General features: G+C 39.2%; 2 protein-coding genes across 2 annotated transcripts; both read right to left on the bottom strand.

The window, feature by feature from the left end:
• Positions 1–2,137: 2,137 nt before the first annotated feature.
• On the bottom strand, positions 2,138–13,591 carry LOC117302643 (mannan-binding lectin serine protease 1-like). Its single transcript, XM_033786626.1, has 12 exons — positions 13,384–13,591; positions 12,798–13,155; positions 12,393–12,570; positions 9,948–10,191; positions 9,492–9,666; positions 8,004–8,197; positions 7,442–7,598; positions 6,666–6,839; positions 6,101–6,286; positions 3,801–4,105; positions 3,049–3,406; positions 2,138–2,682 (listed from the first exon to the last, which is right to left on the bottom strand). The coding sequence occupies exons 1-12, from the start codon at positions 13,534–13,536 to the stop codon at positions 2,492–2,494; spliced, it is 2,673 nt and encodes an 890-aa protein (XP_033642517.1). The 5' UTR covers positions 13,537–13,591; the 3' UTR covers positions 2,138–2,491.
• A 3,973-nt stretch (positions 13,592–17,564) lies between these two features.
• Positions 17,565–19,287, bottom strand: LOC117302642 (mannan-binding lectin serine protease 1-like). Its single transcript, XM_033786625.1, has 4 exons — positions 19,268–19,287; positions 18,579–18,780; positions 18,246–18,420; positions 17,565–17,710 (listed from the first exon to the last, which is right to left on the bottom strand). The coding sequence occupies exons 1-4, from the start codon at positions 19,285–19,287 to the stop codon at positions 17,565–17,567; spliced, it is 543 nt and encodes a 180-aa protein (XP_033642516.1).
• Positions 19,288–19,447: the final 160 nt, after the last annotated feature.

Raw genomic sequence — 19,447 nt, 5'->3', positions numbered from 1 at the left:
CAAACTTGATACCTTGGGGACAACCCACTAGTATGTTACATGTTTGTTTTACGAAGAGTTCAAAATAACACTATTAGTGATCTAATTAAGGAACAACGCAGTTTTTATTCTAATTTTGTAGCAGAAACGTTACCTTGACATAATCATATTCACAATTATTTGAGGGTTCCAGCTGGAAGAGACTGAAGTACAAGTCTAGGGTGAATCCCCCAGGCACACTTATGTTCCAGACTCGGTGTACATTATCACTATAGGGCTCGGGATAGTCTGGTGACTCTATCTGCCCGAAGAGGGCGCTTCGAAGCACTGTTTCTGACGTCGTTTTTCCGGACAAATAAAGGAGGCTTATCCATATCAAAGAAACGAAAGGCAACCTTTTAGAAATAAGATCAATTACTTGGGTTAAGTTTGGAAACGGATTTGTGATTTTTAAAATGAGAAGACTGAAAATGTAAAATCAGCTCTTGCAGCTCCTTATGTGATCCAAATTTAACATTGAAATAAAAAATAATTATATTATCAGTGAGGTATAGTTGTGGCAATGGGTGGTTAAACCACAAAACATGACCTAAAATAACCTAGTGACCATGTTTGTGTCGCTGTGCGTTATTTTAAATCCTATAACTCTTTACATGTAAAGAACCCCTTAAATTCTCTCACAATTGGTAGAAATTTTCTGGTTTTAACACTGGCAATGCATTTTCAAAACAAGATTACCACGTGACTACAGCTTATCCGTTAAATTGACTGATCAACATGAGGAACTTGTAGACTCATCAATCATGCTGATTATGTCTTTACAATTACTAGTATTTCTAAACGGCAAGTGTTTGGTACCTTGTAACTACAGAACATGCTTATGCCAGTAAAAAACATTGTACTAAGCTTTTGTTTAATACTTACCTTTGCAGCGTGTCACCCATGGTTGAGCTTACTACCCGTTGCAGTTCAATGAGGTTCAAAATGGCCTCGGAATTCTCTTAAAGTACACTATGAGTGATAATAATGGGGACAATGTACCTCGATTGTCACGTTTTGTTTATTTACATTTGATGATTTCCTTGATAATCAAGAGCCAAAGTCGAAAACAATAAGTTCTGTGCTGCACCCCTCTTGTGATGTGTAAAGGCACTGGATACTATTGGTAATTGCTCACAATAATTATTAGCATAAGACCTTACTTGGTAATGAGTAACGGGGAGCTGTTGATAGTACATGTATTAACCAATGTGAGAAACGGATCCCTCTGAAGCGAAGTAGTTTTCGAGAAAGAAGTCATTTCTCACTAGTTCGAGACCATGGAATTTGGTTTTGAGGTATCGAATTCAAGCATCTGAAGGCACATAACTTCGTGTGACAAGGATGTTCTTTTCTCCCATTGCCATCTTTAAGTCCTCCCGTGAAATAGCGAAACAGGGTTAAGTGTCTTATAATGTCTTGTGCTGGCATAACAACATCTTTGTCGGCTGTACTAATCTCAAAAACACCTCCCAGTAAAACATCAATGATCTCTAAAAACAAATCAGTGCACTGATAATCTCGGAGGTAGAGCACCTCCGAGATTAAGACTACAAGACAATTATGAGACAAGACAATTGGGTGGGGGTCTAAAAAAGAAATATCACCCTTAATCAATGCAAACACTTTAAACTGTTAATTTTGTTTTATTTGAATTTTTTTTCTACTAAAAGTCTCTTTTTTTTAATCATATATATATAGCCTTGTTTTAATTGTAATCAAATTACTTTCAAGAGAATGTTATTATTCAAAGAGATGTTTAAGCACAGCCCTTCATATAAAATATCGCTTGTAAGCCATCAAGATTTGATACGTAAGACATAATGACTATATATGCACGTGCTAACTGTTCAGCCATCGCATTACCTTTTACTTCAATCAATAAGTTGTTGTGTTAAAAAGTTGCGGTATAATTAACACCATGTGATTGGTTTTACTTTTCGACCAATAAAACTTTAGAATTCGTCACCGATAGGTATCAAGCGCTTTTGTATCACATCACGTGATTGGTTCTCGTCCAATAAGACTTAATTATTATTATTGGTTTATTAAAACACATTCAAACATCGCAGCTACAAGCTGAATTGAGTTTAAAATACAGAGATTAAAAAATAAAAAAAAATAAAAAAAATAGAATTGTTTAAAAATTACAAAAAAAACATACAGAATTTACAACTTTTTACCAAGAGGTTTGCTTTTTGCCTAGTCTACAGGATGCTTGCACGTTCTCAAAATATGTAAGCGATATAACAAGCGATAATGAGAAGAGCGATTTTAAAACACAAAAGAACATAAAATGATTACGCTGCACCGGTATTTGGAGACCATCTTCATGGAATTACTGCTTAATATAATGATAATACTTTAAATAGAGTGATGGAAATATTTTCATCGGGTAAACATTAATGACCTTACATTATGCAGTCGTTTTAGACACTAGTGGTTTGATTTGACGTTACATCCGTCCTCTGGTTCAACGCTCCACAAATGTCTCATATTGGATCCAATCCACGAAGTTCTCGATGCGCACATACACACCAAACTTGCCTGCTTTTGCGCATCCCTCGCCCCAAGATACTATTCCATATGTAAAATAGCGATTAGTGACGTCATCTCGTAGCATCAACGGTCCCCCGCTGTCCCCCTGACAACTGTCAAGACCACCTACATAAAATAAAACATAGGTTGAACAAAAGTGACGCAAAGAAATAGATATTTTGAGAAAAAGAGCGGTATCATAAACTGTCGCATTTGTAAAAGGCCAAAACAGTCCCAGCTCCACCCCTCCTTTGTTTATTTAATTTATTGTTCACCCATGAGTTTTCTTTCCAATTTCGACCCCTATCACTATTCTTGCATTTACGCTTGGCTGCGTCAAACTTGATCCTACTCGTATAATCTCATTGTGTTGTTGTACTCTTTCTTACTGTTTGACTAGGGATCGTCTTTGGTCTAAGAAACCGAGTCGTTATGGATTGTTATGGGAAGTAATTGGCATATTGGAGATACATAACGTATGACATAACTCACCTTCTGTTGATCCAGCGCAAACCATGTTAGTTGTAACAGGATCATTTAGCTTCATATTACATAGGTCCCTCGGCACATTGACACCAACGTAAACCTCTAGCAGTACGTTTGACGTAGACAGGCCCTGGCCCCTCTGCCCCCAGCCAATCACAACCGCCGTTGTATCCTCGTCGGCTACGTTAGGGATGTACACGCGTTCGTCGTCATCCTGCTCAATGTGTGTGTTTTGTGGTGGGAGACAGATTGGTCGTATGACGTTATTGAATCGGATGGATTCATTGAGGTGAATTAACGCCACATCGTTATCGTAGGTTACAGGGTAAAACTCAGCATGCTTGATGATTTCAAATGCAGATCTCTGTCATGTCAGGAAGAAATGTTATACTGCAGAAGTTAATGACGAAACAAAAGTTGTCACACACACGACAATACGCCTGGAACGTGGTTGGCGATTGTCACAGAGAAACTATCATGTTTTTTTTTTTTTGCATACATGTATATATAAGCTGAGATGTTACCTAAACCCAAGTTGCGAATTTGAATTTCAAATAGGCCAACGCTTATTAAGCAATGCTGTTGTTGATTTAAGCTGAACAGGTAAAAACAACATGTGGCAATGACTTACGTTTACGTTTTTGGAGACATTTTGGTCTTTGTGACCTACATTTACGTCTTTGTGGCCTTTTTGTGACCGACATTTACGTCTTTGTTACAGGAAAGTGCACAGTAAAACAAAAATGGTCTTAACTTACGACGATAGTGTGTTCAGCCGGACTGCCTCTCTTATGAATCCCCAATGATACAACCACGGTGTGGTTGGGTACAACTTCGCCATACGTTGTAAGGTAGCTTTTGGTTGCAGTGAGGCAATGGGCTGCAGTCAATATCCATTCTTCATTCAACACGGAGCCACCGCAGATGACGTTTCTTAGTCCAAACCCAGGGGCGTTGATATTGATCAGTACTTGCCACGGCCATGAGCCCGGTGTAGACTCTTGACCACCGACAATGCGTCCAGTCGAAAGGCCTCTTGGTATAATAGAACTCTCACCACATACTGAACAGACAACAAGAACAAGACGAAATAATTCCATTGGTCCTTAACTTTTTTTAAGTTTCCGCACGCTCAGACCTGAAAATACTCCTTTAAATGTTGATATACAAAAATATTAACTATCATGTTGAAATAGAAAGGTTTTGCGGAAACACCATGTAATGACTATCTCTAATGAGTTGGGGATATACAAAAATATTAACTATCATGTTGAAATAGAAAGGTTTTGCGGAAACACCATGTAATGACTATCTCTAATGAGTTGGGGATATACAAAAATATTAACTATCATGTTGAAATAGAAAGGTTTTGCGGAAACACCATGTAATGACTATCTCTAATGAGTTGGGGAAAGCTTTCTCCAGAAGACGATCAGAGCATATTGATCGAAACGTCGAGTTAAAACCAACGGTTCTTTTCAGAACCACCCCAACTCATTAGAGATAGTCATTAAATGGTGTTACCGCAAAACCTTTCTATATCGTATTTCCACCATGCAAAGTTTCAAATCCTACTCATCATGTTGATTTTTTTTTAATTAATGAAAGTGATACAGCAGAAGAACATTCACAATACGCTTTTGAAATTTGAAAAAGGTAGAATAAAGTAAATTTAGAAAAATCAACTTGAATGAAAAACAAAGAACGCCCCACCCAACCCCCGCAGGCTGGCAGATTGGTAGACATGCATGGCATGTAGACTAGCAGGCAAGCATACAGACAGCAGCGGGCGGCAGACAGACATGAAGACTGGCAGGCAGACTGGCAGGCAGGCAGGCAGACTGGCAGGCAGACTGGCAGACTGGCAGACTGGCAGGCAGGCAGGCAGGCAGACTGGCAGGCAGGCAGGCAGACAGGCCGACTGGCAGGCAGGCAGGCAGACTGGCAGGCAGGCTGGCAGGCAGAAGTTTTGTGTCATTGCCTTTGTTCAATTGCCATAGTTTCCACTTCCTCTGACTTGATACTTTTTCTTCAAATACTGTACTCTGTTGTCTCAGACACCAACACAGAGATGACGGCAATGACGCTATTCGCTCAGGTTGTACTACTAAAACGACGTATATAACTTACTTGGTACACTGGTGGCGTTGGACTACTCAAACAACGTATATTATAACTTACTTGGTACACACACTGGTGGCTCTGGACTACTCAAACAACGTATATTATAACTTACTTGGTACACTGGTGGCTTTGGACTACTCAAACAACGTATATTATAACTTACTTGGTACACACACTGGTGACTTTGGACTACTCAAACAACGTATATTATAACTTACTTGGTACACACACTGGTGGCGTTGGACTACTCAAACAACGTATTATTATAACTTACTTGGTACACACACTGGTGGCTCTGGACTACTCAAACAACGTATATTATAAATTACTTGGTGCACACACTGGTGGCTTTGGACTACTCAAACAACGTATATTATAACTTACTTGGTACACACACTGGTGGCTCTGGACTACTCAAACAACGTATATTCTAACTTACTTGGTACACACACTGGTGGCTCTGGACTACTCAAACAACGTATATTATAACTTACTTGGTACACACACTGGTGGCTCTGGACTACTCAAACAACGTATATTATAACTTACTTGGTACACACACTGGTGGCTCTGGACTACTCAAACAACGTATATTATAACTTACTTGGTACACACACTGGTGGCTCTGGACTACTCAAACAACGTATATTATAACTTACTTGGTAAACACACTGGTGGCTCTGGACTACTCAAACAACGTATATTATAACTTACTTGGTACACACACTGGTGGCTCTGGACTACTCAAACAACGTATATTATAACTTACTTGGTACACACACTGGTGGCTTTGGACTACTCAAACAACGTATATTCTAACTTACTTGGTACACACACTGGTGGCTCTGGACTACTCAAACAACGTATATTATAACTTACTTGGTACACACACTGGTGGCTCTGGACTACTCAAACAACGTATATTATAACTTACTTGGTACACACACTGGTGGCTCTGGTGTCCATGTTCCATTCACTCCACATTCACTCGAACTCATGCCTTCCATTTCATAATAATCGTTACACACAAAACCAATGGAATTGGAGTAGCTGAAATTCATACCGGAGTAGTACTTGATCTCACCGTTACTGATGGGCTGTGGGATGTTGCATTTTACAACTGAAAAAACAAATCGCATATTAATACTCCGTTGAACCTTCTTGAATCATCACATCTTGATGTTAATTCTTTCTCAGAGAAATGAAGTTTGAGTCACTTGTATCAAAGCCCTTCCATTTTAGTCGTCACTAAAACATTTTGACCTATGGCTGAGGGAATGATGCGATGCAGGCATTGTCATTACCTAACCTTTTGTGTAAACTTAAACCTCGTTTCAAATAACATTCGTTTTTTCGTGAGATTTTTGGGAATAGGACGAAAGGATTTCTCGGAAACGAGCGGATATTTTGAGGAACGAGCATATAATTGAAATACATTTGTTTTAATTGTTCATTTTTTTTGTATAAACTGTAAACTCAGTTAATAGATGCATACATACTTTCACAGGTAGGTTGGATACCAGACCAGGTGCCATTAGCTTGACATGATCTCGATGTGGAGCCATTTATAACGTAGCCATCATTGCAGCTGAATCGAACAGAGTCTCTAAAGGTAAAGTTACTTCCTGATATCATACCATATGTAGGCCGGTAGAGGGCGGGACAAGATCGACCTACAACCAATAAACGAGAGGCATTCAAAGTGACAAGACTCGAAAGGAAGTATCTTTGTGAGTGTTTATAACCGTTTGATTTTATACAAACCAGTCAGTTTACCTTTTGGTTTATCACTTGATGCTAGGTATCCGTGTAAAACATTCACCAAGTTTGAACGTCCGATCATTATTGTACCCGCAAAAGACATTGCCTTATTAAAACGTTAATGTGCCAATTTTGGAGTGGACGATTGTAAATAAGAACGACATGTTTTAGTGGGAACATGTTGCACGGATGAATGGCAGTGAAATATACCAACATTTTCCGTTGCCCTTTACTTTGCCGCCCATATTCGTTCATTGGTAGTTTCGTTTTGTTTTGCGTAACGAGGAAAGAGTTTTGAGGGGACGGACTATTTCGAATTAAGCAGGGTCTGTTGAGTACTAGAAATGACGCGGTGGTATTTATCGAACACTATTTATCTATCGCTTAATACGAACGATAGGCCACGGTGGCGTCTGACTAGCATGCAACACCCAGACAACCTCGCTCGACCCCAGGTCAATCAAGGCAATGCGCTTAGGCCGACCGAACCTGACAACAAGGTTGTTATTCTCACCTGTGACGTCATACCGAGCCCGGAATCCCATTCTCTGTACTGATTGATCGGAATGAAACGTCACATTGGCAATGTTCCCGGATGTGGAGAAACTTGCGGGTAGATCAGTTTGTGAATCGCCACACATTGGCCCTCTAACCTCGTTATCGTAATAAATCTGCCAAGAAAAGGAAACAAGTTTTGGCATTAGATGATGTTTACACTGGCTCAATGTCAACTTAAATATACACGACAGACTTTGTTCTGTACTTGAAGTCATTGGGCACCAATGTTGTAGTTTATTTTGTTACCGATCTCTAAGCCATGTGCCAAAGTGCAAAAAGGCAACAGCTTTTAATAATAATACATGTCCCATTATACAACTCGTCACCTGATAAGTAGTTTTATTCAGGATATATCAAGTACATTATTCCTGGTTCTTACTTAATGCATCAACATAAAACACAGTAGGATGTTGATAGTTATGACTCTCCTCCAACTTTCTGTTACTAAAAAAATGTTACTTTGAAAGGTAAATCAACTAGTTTATTTGGTGTAACTCTTAATCACTGTTTACGCCTACTTTGACATAGTCGTAAGGACAGAGTATAGTTGGATGCGATTCTATCTGGAATGTTTCAAACACGATGTTAATGGAGTATCCGATGTCGACATTTATCAGCCAGTTACAATCAGCATTCGGCGGATAATCGTCAGGATAGTCAGGAGTCTGGAAGTCATCTTCATCTGAGGTATAAACAATATCCCTGCAAGAAACTGAAATACACAAAAAAGTACTGAGAAAAGTGTTTCGATACTAGGTTCTAATGAAAGAGGAGGTAAGAAAGAGATGAACCGGTATGTAGAGGACATTATGTAGTACGACCTGAAACCGATTAGTGGTAGGCTAGATCCTGTCCACTCAAGTCATAATGTTTTAGCGAGACATTCATCTTCCCTTGAAATATCTACAAACCAATATTTTTGATTATTGAAAAAGTAGAAAAACTTTCGAAATTTGTTGAAGAAACAATGAAAAGAAAATCACAAAAAGGTCGCCGGACCCTTATAAGCCCCCCCCCCCCCCCCCCCTAAAAGTAGCGTCGCTTCTATTTCTTTCATACATAAAAATAAAAAATAAATAATAAAACAATTAATTTAAAAAAACATATAAAAAAAGTGGCACCGCGTCGACCAATGTCAACGGATAAAACCCATGTGTCTTGTTCGACTTGCAAAGACGAACAAAAATGAATGTTGTCGGTGTCGCTAGTTCCCAATAAAATGAGGAAGAAAAGTGTTACCTTTGCAGTGGTGATTATCTGGCTGCAGCTGGTAATACAGTCGACATGAACAGTAATATCCAGACACGAAGTTATGACAAACTTGCTCACACCCGCCATTGTTTACCAAACACTCATTGACATCTGAATAGGAGAAATTAGTTTGACATCAACTTTGAGAGAAAAAAACGGACAGAACTTACTATTGTAGTGGACGTGCAGACACTATTTATTTAAAATGTATATGTTTCTATGTATGTTTACTAAGCAACATGTTTGACTCAAACCAAAAACATAATAAACGAATGATCGTTAAAAAAGGACCCAATTTAAACGGTGTACACATGACGTCATTTGAGTGTGGCGCCCTCAGCTAGAAGTCAATAGGAGGTCGTTCATTGGCTCACCCTGCCCGCCGCGCACATAAATCTGTGCGTCTGCATTGTTTCAGTGTCAGTATACCTCTAAGTAGCGGATTGATGACGTCATTCATAATGAATTTAAGATACTGGATTGTGTATCCGTAAAATTCAATAATAACTATCATTGACAGATACGAATTATGTCATTTGTTGTATTTATTTTGTGTGGGTTGTTTTATAATAATAGGCTCTTTGGTAACCCCCAAACAAGGTCTGGTTCTTTCATTTGGTCGACTGTTTGAGCACATTCATTGTCTTTCGGATCAGAGCAAGCAGATTTGCACAATTCAAATTAGATTTCATTACATTACATTGGATTGTGTCAGCTCGTGGTTTTTGGTGTTTGTTATTGTTGTGATGACGTACCCCTGGCTTGGTAATGTGCAACAAATCCAGAGAACTGTTCTTCATTGGAATAGTCCGAATGAAACTCGACCACCATGTTGTTATTTGGTGACGTCATGTTCCTGTCACGTGGGGTTCTAAACTCCAAGAACTGACCATTGCCACAGAAGGTTGCTGTCTCTTTGGAACTTGACACCTGTCGACAGGAACTTGTGTTAAAAATGTGTAGCACATCTAGAGGCAAACCAGGAGTTTAAAATATCCGAAGAATAAACAATTCTGTATTTATTTCAAACAGCATTTTTAAAACTCCTGAGCTGCAAGTTAGAAAATAAATAAGTAGCAATTTATAGTGTTTCTTTTATTCTCGCTGAAATTGTGAGAGCTTTAAATTTTAAACTTGCTATGTACGCTTAACAGCTATTTTTGAGTTAAGTATGAATCACGGCAGGCCATACTTTACTTCGTAAAAATTACCTTGACATAGTCATATGCACAATCTAATGAAGCTTCTAGCTCGAAGAGACTGAAGTACAAGACTATTGTGAATCCGTCAGGCACGGTTATGTTCCAGACTCTATCTACGTTATCACCATACGGCTCAGGATAGTCTGGTGACTCTATCTGCCCGTAGAGGGCGCTTCGTTGCTCAGTTTCGCATGTTGTGTTGACAGGAAAATGGACGAGGTACATCAATATTGAAGCGATGATGACACGCGTCCTTATGAAAATCACATGTATTCAACTTTGGGTTTAAAAACAGAAGTGACTCGGGTACGAAGTGACTGGGGTACGAGGTTACTTGTGTATGAAGTGACTTGGGTACTTGGGTAAGATATTTTGGGTACGAAGTCACTTGGATTTGAAGTGACCGACATCGTATTTTGTGTTAGTATTTTCCAATCTATGAAACTACCTTTAACATTATTCTGATTCAAAACGACCATTAACCATTTTTGTCACCACAAATGTAGACATAATTACAAATAATGTTTTAAAAACACGCAATCTGCTACTACTAGTTAAGAGAACCACTGTATAAGAAGAAGTTCTGCGTGACAAAACTTACCGATTCAGTGTTTGAGCCATGATCTGCCTTTAGGTGCCTGATGCAATGGAGTCGCAAACAACATCCGATTCTGTTTCAACACATAAATATAAATTTGGGTGCAGAGTTCGTCGATTGTTACCGTCCTGCTTGTTTACATGTTTACATGGCTGTACATAATCAAAGCCCGATCATCTCAAACATGGATTTGTTTCATGCAAAATGTCAACATGAAATCACAGCTTAAAGGCACTGACATGTTTGGTAATTATTGTCAAAGACCAGTATTCTCACTTGGTGTAGCCCAACATAATATGCATTAATTTACAACCTGTGAAGATTTGGGCTCAATTAGTCATCGAAGTTGCAAGAGAATAATGAAAGAAAAAATCTTGTTACACAACTTCGTGTGCTTTCAGATGCATAAAAGGCTTCAGCTGAAGTATTTTATTATTTGAGTGAGAAATGACCTATTTCTACAAAATTGTGTTTCTTCAGTGGGAGCCGTTTCTCACTACTATGAACAGCTCTCAATTGGTTGTTACTACCCAAGTAAGTTTTTATGCTAACAATAAAGGCACTGTGTGATTGGTAAATATTACCAATCACACAGTGCCTTTAAATTGCTGTAGGGTGTGTACTTACAGTGGGCAGTGCTACAGTATATGTGTAGATCTCTTGTAAGATAAGAATCTAGCTTAGCAAATCAAACCATTGTTTAGAATGGGGGGTGGTGCTCGGTACACTGTGCGTTGATGCGAATAAAAAGTGTTGCCATTTTTAACTCTGGAGCTACAAAGTAAGGTCCATCGTCATCACAGACAATGCAAGTACAGTTAATCACAAACGTTGGAGACTGATGGTAAAACACGTTACTTGTGATAAACATTTGCTTGTATCTTGGGCCATGATTGTAGACATGGCCTTGTATCAACCCCATGAGAAAATGGTCTGACCCACACTTGGAGTCAGCAGAGGTACTCAGTACAAACAATTTCACCAAGGTTGGAATTTTCTTCTGTCATTTCCCACCAAAAATCATGACCTAATACCACCAAACTGCTAGATAGTTGTTGTATCTTCATATCCTTGAGAAATGGTCTCTACGACCGTTGTGATCTTCTGATTTAAAGAGAGCCTGCGTGCATGTCTGTCGTCAGTGTACAGATTTAGCGGATTTGGGTGCCATTGAATAGCGGACTCTTTGAAGAAAAAAAATACCGATGCTGAAAGTAAGAGGCCATAAGTTTATCCAATCAAACTCTATGATGTTACATCATTGAAAAGAGCACGAGCTATGAGCTTTGCCATAATGAATGAAACTGTTTAAGCCCAACGCTTATATTCTTATGTCTGTATTCTTTTAGTCTTAAGACTCAAACTACATTTAACATTAAATTATATGGTCAAATAGCCTTCCAACTCATTGCATCTCCGTTAAGGAACTGCTTCCCATTTAATATTCGCCAAGCTGACTCTCTTCAGATTTTAAAGGAACTTTTATAAACTCATTTGTTTGAATATTTCTTTAATAACAAAATGTTTGTGTGGATCAATATACTATTCTAGCCATTTTACATTTTATAACAAGCAGTTTTAAGTTTATATAGACAGACTCTCCCGATTCAAGGCAACGTGTCCCTTTAAAGTCATCGGTTATACTTGTATTCTTATTTGCCTGAGCAATACGAAAAGTAAGAATAGAAAAAGCAACGTGTAGAGTTTGGTTGGTGTCCATCCACATTGGGCTTCCGTAACATTGATGATTACATCATCGGGTTGGGCTTCCGTAACATTGATGATTACATCATCGGGTGTTAAACAGTTTTTTCTCCACTTTAGTCGGCACTACTCCGTTGGTTTAACGCTCCAACCTTATTTTAGATTGTATCCAATCTACAAAGTTTTCGATCCGCACATAAACGCCAAAGTTGCCTTCACGTCCACATCCATCACCCCATGATACCACTCCGTATGTAAAATAGCGATTGGTGACGTCGTCTTGTAGCATCAACGGACCCCCACTATCGCCTCTACAAGCGTCACGCCCACCTGGTAGTAAAAACAAAATAGTATCAACGATGGTTAATTGAGCAGTTTTGATTTTTGGCCTGTTCGCCCGGTGAGAGACATAAATTCTGTTTGCTATCTCCGTCAAAACGTTTTCGATGGCGAAAAATATTATTTGGGGTTACAAAAACCAAAGACTCTTTTGAGGAACTTGGAAAAACTGGTATTACATTATTTTTGGTATGCCAGTCAAAAGAAGCGTGACTTACCTTCTCTTGATCCCGCACATACCATGTTACGCGTGACATCAAGATGTTGCCTCACGTTACATTCAACTCGTGACACATCGACACCAACGTGCACCTCTCGAAGCGTATCAGAGGTCCGTCCATGTTCTGAGATCTTCCCCCAGCCAATCACAACCGCCGTTATATCCTCGTCGGCTACGTTAGGGATGTACACGCGTTCGTCGTCATCCTCCTTAAAGTGGGTGCTTTGTGGTGGGAGACAGATTGGTCGAATGAAGTCAGTGAATTTGATGGATTCATTGAGATGTATCAATGCCACATCGGAGTCAAACGTCGAAGGGTCATAATTAGGGTGTTTGATGATTTCACGAACGGTTCTCTGTCATGCAGGTTAAACAAGTATAAAATATGGAAAGTTAAAGACAGAACATGTTATAATAATTTTGGTATTCAATTTGACTATAAATACGAGGAAAGTGAGAAACTTCTTGAAGGAAAATGTTCTTGTAAAGAAAAGCCTGCTCTTTGTTTAAGATTTCCAAACAAAAAGGAAGCACAAGAAAGAAACTTACGAAATGTTATGGCTAAGCAAAATAACACATCTTACATTGATAGTGTGCTGAGTCGGCACACTCCTCCTATGGAGTCCCAATGATACATCCACGGTGTATGGAGGAACAGTCTCCCCATACGTTTCCGAATCTTCAAATCCTCCCGTTACGCAATGGGCAGCAGTCATAATCCATTCTTCATTCAGCATGGAGCCACCACAGATAGCGTCACCAAATATGTCATACTTAGGGGCATTGATACCGAGTAAGACTTGCCATGGCCAAGAGCCTGGTATGGCCTGCCTACCACCAACAATGCGTCCAGTTAGAGGGTCTCTGGGAGCGTTAGAACTCTCACCACATACTGTGAACAGACAAACAGTTGCCACACCAGGTAATTTCAATAGTATTCGGTCATTCATTTCATTTCCAATCGCTAAACAACGTTTGAATTTGTTTTCTTTTTATGTTAAACATCCCCTGTATCCATGTTGGGCTATCCATGCACAAAATGGCACTGATCCAGTACGGTCATGACTGCTGGGCCCCAGACAACCCCTCAGCCCCTACCCGCACAGCTGATGGTCCACAATGCTACCCACAACGTCACTTACTTGGTACACACACTGGTGGCTCTGGACTACTCAAACAACGTATTATAACTTACTTGGTACACACACTGGTGGCTCTGGACTACTCAAACAACGTATTATGATAACTTACTTGGTACACACACTGGTGGCTCTGGACTACTCAAACAACGTATATTATAACTTACTTGGTACACTGGTGGCTCTGGACTACTCAAACAACGTATATTATAACTTACTTGGTAAACACACTGGTGGCTTTGGACTACTCAAACAACGTATATTATAACTTACTTGGTACACACACTGGTGGCTATGGAATTCTCAAACAACGTATATTATAACTTACTTGGTACACACACTAGTGGCTCTGGACTACTCAAACAACGTATATTATAACTTACTTGGTACACTGGTGGCTCTGGACTACTCAAACAACGTATATTATAACTTACTTGGTAAACACACTGGTGGCTTTGGACTACTCAAACAACGTATATTATAACTTACTTGGTACACACACTGGTGGCTCTGGACTACTCAAACAACGTATATTATAACTTACTTGGTACACACACTGGTGGCTCTGGACTACTCAAACAACGTATATTATAACTTACTTGGTAAACACACTGGTGGCTTTGGACTACTCAAACAACGTATATTATAACTTACTTGGTACACACACTGGTGGCTCTGGACTACTCAAACAACGTATATTATAACTTACTTGGTACACACACTGGTGGCTCTGGACTACTCAAACAACGTAATTATAACTTACTTGGTAAACACACTGGTGGCTCTGGACTACTCAAACAACGTATATTATAACTTACTTGGTACACACACTGGTGGCTCTGGACTACTCAAACAACGTTATTATAACTTACTTGGTAAACACACTGGTGGCTCTGGACTACTCAAACAACGTATATTATAACTTACTTGGTACACACACTGGTGGCTCTGGACTACTCAAACAACGTATATTATAACTTACTTGGTAAACACACTGGTGGCTCTGGACTACTCAAACAACGTATATTATAACTTACTTGGTACACACACTGGTGGCTTTGGACTACTCAAACAACGTATATTATAACTTACTTGGTACACACACTGGTGGCTCTGGACTACTCAAACAACGTATATTATAACTTACTTGGTACACACACTGGTGGCTTTGGACTACTCAAACAACGTATATTATAACTTACTTGGTAAACACACTGGTGGCTCTGGTGTCCATGTTCCATTCACTCCACATTGACTCCAACTTATGCCTTCCATTTCATAATAATCGTTACACACAAAACCAATGGAGTTGGAGTAGCTGAAATTCCTACCGGAGTAGTACAAGATCTCACCGTTACTGATGGGCTGTGGGACGTTGCATTTTACAACTGAAAAAACAAATCGCATAGTTTATTATCACACCAGTAATCGCCTCAAATTGGTGTGAGGTTGTGACATTATTTTGCTGTTTATTCCAGCCAAAACAAAAACATAAGCAAAACCAGATGATAATTTGTATTCAGGTTCAGGATAAGGCATCATTTTGGAGAAAAACAGAGCTGAAATATTTTACCAATCAAACAAACCAGCTATCAACCTATAGGCTCAAAAATTTCAACCAAACGATTTGGGAAGACACACCAAAAATGTGACAATCGAACTCAATGTATCAAGTGCCTTCCAGTGTTTCAATGTTTATAATTTCGTCAAGGCTCGAGACATGTCTATTTCTTCTTCATTACCATTCCATTTAATAAACCCAGTATACATACTTTCACAGGTAGGTTGGATACCAGACCAGGTGCCATCAGCTTGACATGATCTCGATGTGGAGCCATTTATATAGTAGCCATCATTGCAGCTGAATCGAACAGAGTCTCTAAAGGTAAAGTTACCTCCTGATATCATACCATATGTAGGCCGGTAGAGGGCGGGACAAGATCGACCTTAAAAAGCAAATACAAGGTGGTCATTAAAACACTGAACCTTCACGTTGTTCTCCGTACCTGGAGTTAGGTTAATGATCTGCACAACAAAAATGTAGTCATCCAACCGAGTTGTCCACACTGAGTCAAAATTCAGGAAATCACCTCCGAATCTTTAACCGAGTTAGCAAGCGGGGGCGAATTTGTAAGGGGTGGCTTTGTAAGGGGGTAACTTTGTAAAGGGGTGACTTTGTAAGGGGGGCAACTTTACAACCCCCTTACAAAGTCGCCCGCTGACAAAGTCACCCCCTTACAAAGTCGCCCCTGACAACCGAGAGTTCAATTACCTCAGGTAGTGCATCAAGCAATCAGCACACATTTTGTAGCGTGTCTGGGCTGAGCGGATAAGAGCACCGGACTCAAGCTCCGTTGTTTCTGTTTAGCAGTGTGCCGGGGTTCGAGTCCCGGTCGTGACACTTGTGTCCCTGAGCAAGGCACTTTTACTATATATACTTGCTTCTCCACCAAGGGGTAAATGGTTCCGTGTGCATAGCTTAGTAGTGCGTATTTGCTGCATTTATTCAAGCCAAGTGGCGTCACCTGACATTTTCCTTGAAAATTATGCGAAAATAAAATTTAACCGTGGGAATGATGAAGAACGAAGAACGTGTCATAATGGAATCGATTTAAAACAATGAGAACGAGGTTGTACCATCCTTACCTGTGACGTAATACCTTGCACGGAATCCCATTCGCTGAACAGTATCGTCAGAATGAAACGTCACATTAGCTACGTTTCCTGATGTAGTGATACTTGCAGGTAGTTCAGTTAGTGACTCGCCGCATAACGGGCCTACTACCTCATTATCGTAATCAATCTTTAAACAAGAATTTACAACAATACAATTATACTAGCTGTCTGTCCATTTCTTTTTGTGGAAAGATCTTTGAAAAATGCTTCACGTACTTCAACTCGGCAAAGTTTGTGCCACCAAAGTAATCCGACACTGTTGTCACTATAGGTGAAAATTATTGCAAATACTTTTAGCTGTCTTTGTAGTAAAGTAGTAAGTTTCAACCAACACATCTGCTTTGATCATTGGTTAATTCTCAAGACTGACTTTTTAGACTACAGGGGCTAACAACGCTGCAAGTTATAGTGGAACATACTTTGATAAAGTCGTAAGGACAGAGTACAGTTGGATGCGATTCTATCTGGAATGTTTCAAACACGATGTTAATGGAGTATCCGATGTCGACATTTATCAGCCAGTTACAATCAGCATTCGGCGGATAATCGTCAGGATAGTCAGGAGTCTGGAACTCATCTTGTGCCGAAGTATAAACAATATCCCTGCAAGAAACTGAAATACACAACTAAGCAATATGTCATAGCCTTTGTGCAATTGTGTAGTTCTGAAACACAACTGGTACGCTTAATAAAGGAACACTATACGTAAAGTAAGAACAATCAAAAACAATCGTGAAGATCACAGATTTACATAAAACCTACATGGTCTAATGATGATGATAGTAGAAATCATCCCTTGAAATATTTCTGTCTGAAATGTATAATGTTTGATGAGAAATAAATACAACTATTTCCCCGTTGGAAGTTTGAATTACTGACACAAAAACTGATGGAAAACTTTCAACGGCTAACAAGAACAGTGATGAGAACGTTATTTGTTTTAGTGTGCATTATATGTAAAACACCAGGTTACCTTTGCAGTGGTGATTATCTGGTTGTAGCTGGTAATACAGTCGACATGAACAGTAATATCCAGACACGAAGTTATGACACACTTGCTCACACCCGGCATTGTTTACCAAACACTCATTGACATCTGAAGGGAACAAGGTTGAACACGGGAACAAGGTTGATCACTCCTTTATCATTTATCACACTCTTCGCTTTTCTTTTTAAAAGAGCACATCCTCCTGAATAATTTCTGGCATGTCAATAATTATTTTCGTACAAACATGGTTTTTCACTTTGTTTTCAGGTCTTCACAATAAAAAATGCTGGTCTTTTCAACTAAGAATGCATGCCCGCTAAGCCTATTCATTATTTCCCTTTTTTATGGATGTACGACTTGGAATTCAAACTTAACCATGTAATGTGTGATTGAAAGAAACTGTTAACTTCTAAGAAGTATGCTAAGAGTTAATTTGTGGCTACCACCATGTATTATATCTCTTTTGAGGGATTTGTGGTTACCACCATGTATTATATCTCTTTTGAGGGAGTGATCGCTCTAAAAAGAGCCGGTGTGTTATCGACGTTTCGAACACTTATACTCTCCTCGTCTTCAGGAGAAGACTTGTGTTAACTTCCGATTTGTTGTTGTTGTTTATGTTTATATTGATTTACCGACATACCGATTGCACGGTAATGTCCAACGAATCCAGAGAAAGGTTCCTCATTAGAGAAGTCCGAATGAAACTCTACAACCATGGTGTTATCTGGTGAGGTTATGTGTCTGTCGCCTGGGGTTCTAAACTGCAAGAACTGTTCATTGCCACAAAAGGTTATCGTGTCTTTGGAATTGGACACCTTTAAAAAAGAAAAAGATATGTCAAAGTTTGATGAGCTCTTATTCTAAACTTATTGTACTATAGCTCTACATAAATGTATCGAGCACTGTGAATAGTGATAGAAGACGATTTTCGTTTAATATAATTTTTATAAAATATGCAAATTTACAAACTTACCTTGACGTAGTCATATTCACAGTCGAATGAAGCTTCTAGCGCGAAGAGACTGAAATACAAGCCTATTGTGAAACCTCCAGGCACGGTTATGTTCCAGACTCTGTCTACGTTATTTCCATATGGCTCAGGATAGTCTGGTGACTCTAACTGCCCATAGAGGGCGCTACGGTGCACGGTTTCAGACGTGGTTTTAGCGGGGAAACTAAGGAAGCAAATCCACACCAAAGCGACAAAACGCGTCCTTAGAAAAAAATTATTTTGTCAAACATTGGATTAGATTTTGATACTATACTTAGAAATGACAATGAAACGTGAAAATAGAATAAGCGGCTGTGCCCCAACAATACATGTGACGATTCTCAATAAAGCTGTTGTCACAATAAATGTTTGTTTGTTATCAAAAGCCCTCTAATCTTTACCTTAATTTGAATGACAAAGACTGATTCAAATATAACTTTGCCTTCTCAAAACAAGCATTAGTAAGTATTGGTTACAGCCTTCTTTGTTTCACTATAAGTTCTACGAACTACCACATTTTAGTTGATCTATTTTATTCTGTTGAAAACACACCCATGCATTTATAATTGTATTGATGGTATAACTTCAGTAAAATCTCCTCAATTAATTGGCCAATGCTTCTAAAAACAGATATTTTGAAATGGTGAAAATTATTTGCACGAGTAACTTACCTATGCAATGTGCGAGCCATGACTGCACTGGGCACCGACCTACTGCATTTCAGTTACAAAATGGCACCTGCGGTTAGTTGAACTTAGTACAATGAAAGCTATCCTCATGTTAGGTTCAGAAGATTATGTCTTGTTTGTTTACCTGTTTACCTTGTTTATTTATGATCGTGTGTAGGCATA

The sequence above is a fragment of the Asterias rubens genome, chromosome 18, assembly GCF_902459465.1.
Source record: "Asterias rubens chromosome 18, eAstRub1.3, whole genome shotgun sequence".
In the NCBI taxonomy this organism is placed as follows: domain Eukaryota; kingdom Metazoa; phylum Echinodermata; class Asteroidea; order Forcipulatida; family Asteriidae; genus Asterias; species Asterias rubens.
Note: the sequence above shows the minus strand (reverse complement) of the source record. Positions and strands in the feature narration are given on the sequence as shown.

What these genes read in the sequence shown, in the direction of transcription:
- LOC117302643 (XM_033786626.1), bottom strand. Translation starts at nt 13,536, where the DNA reads ATGCTGAATGAAGAATGGATTATGACTGCTGCCCATTGCGTAACGGGA. An exon ending in ATGTGCGGGATCAAGAGAAG is followed by an intron (nt 12,571 to 12,797) that starts GTAAGTCACGCT and finishes TTTTACTACCAG; the next exon opens with GTGGGCGTGACGCTTGTAGA. An exon ending in GTCCTTACGACTATGTCAAA is followed by an intron (nt 7,599 to 8,003) that starts GTAGGCGTAAAC and finishes TTTTCTTGGCAG; the next exon opens with ATTTATTACGATAACGAGGT.
- LOC117302642 (XM_033786625.1), bottom strand. Translation starts at nt 19,287, where the DNA reads ATGGCTCGCACATTGCATAG. An exon ending in ATGGCTCGCACATTGCATAG is followed by an intron (nt 18,781 to 19,267) that starts GTAAGTTACTCG and finishes TTGCTTCCTTAG; the next exon opens with TTTCCCCGCTAAAACCACGT. An exon ending in TGGACATTACCGTGCAATCG is followed by an intron (nt 17,711 to 18,245) that starts GTATGTCGGTAA and finishes TGTTCCCTTCAG; the next exon opens with ATGTCAATGAGTGTTTGGTA.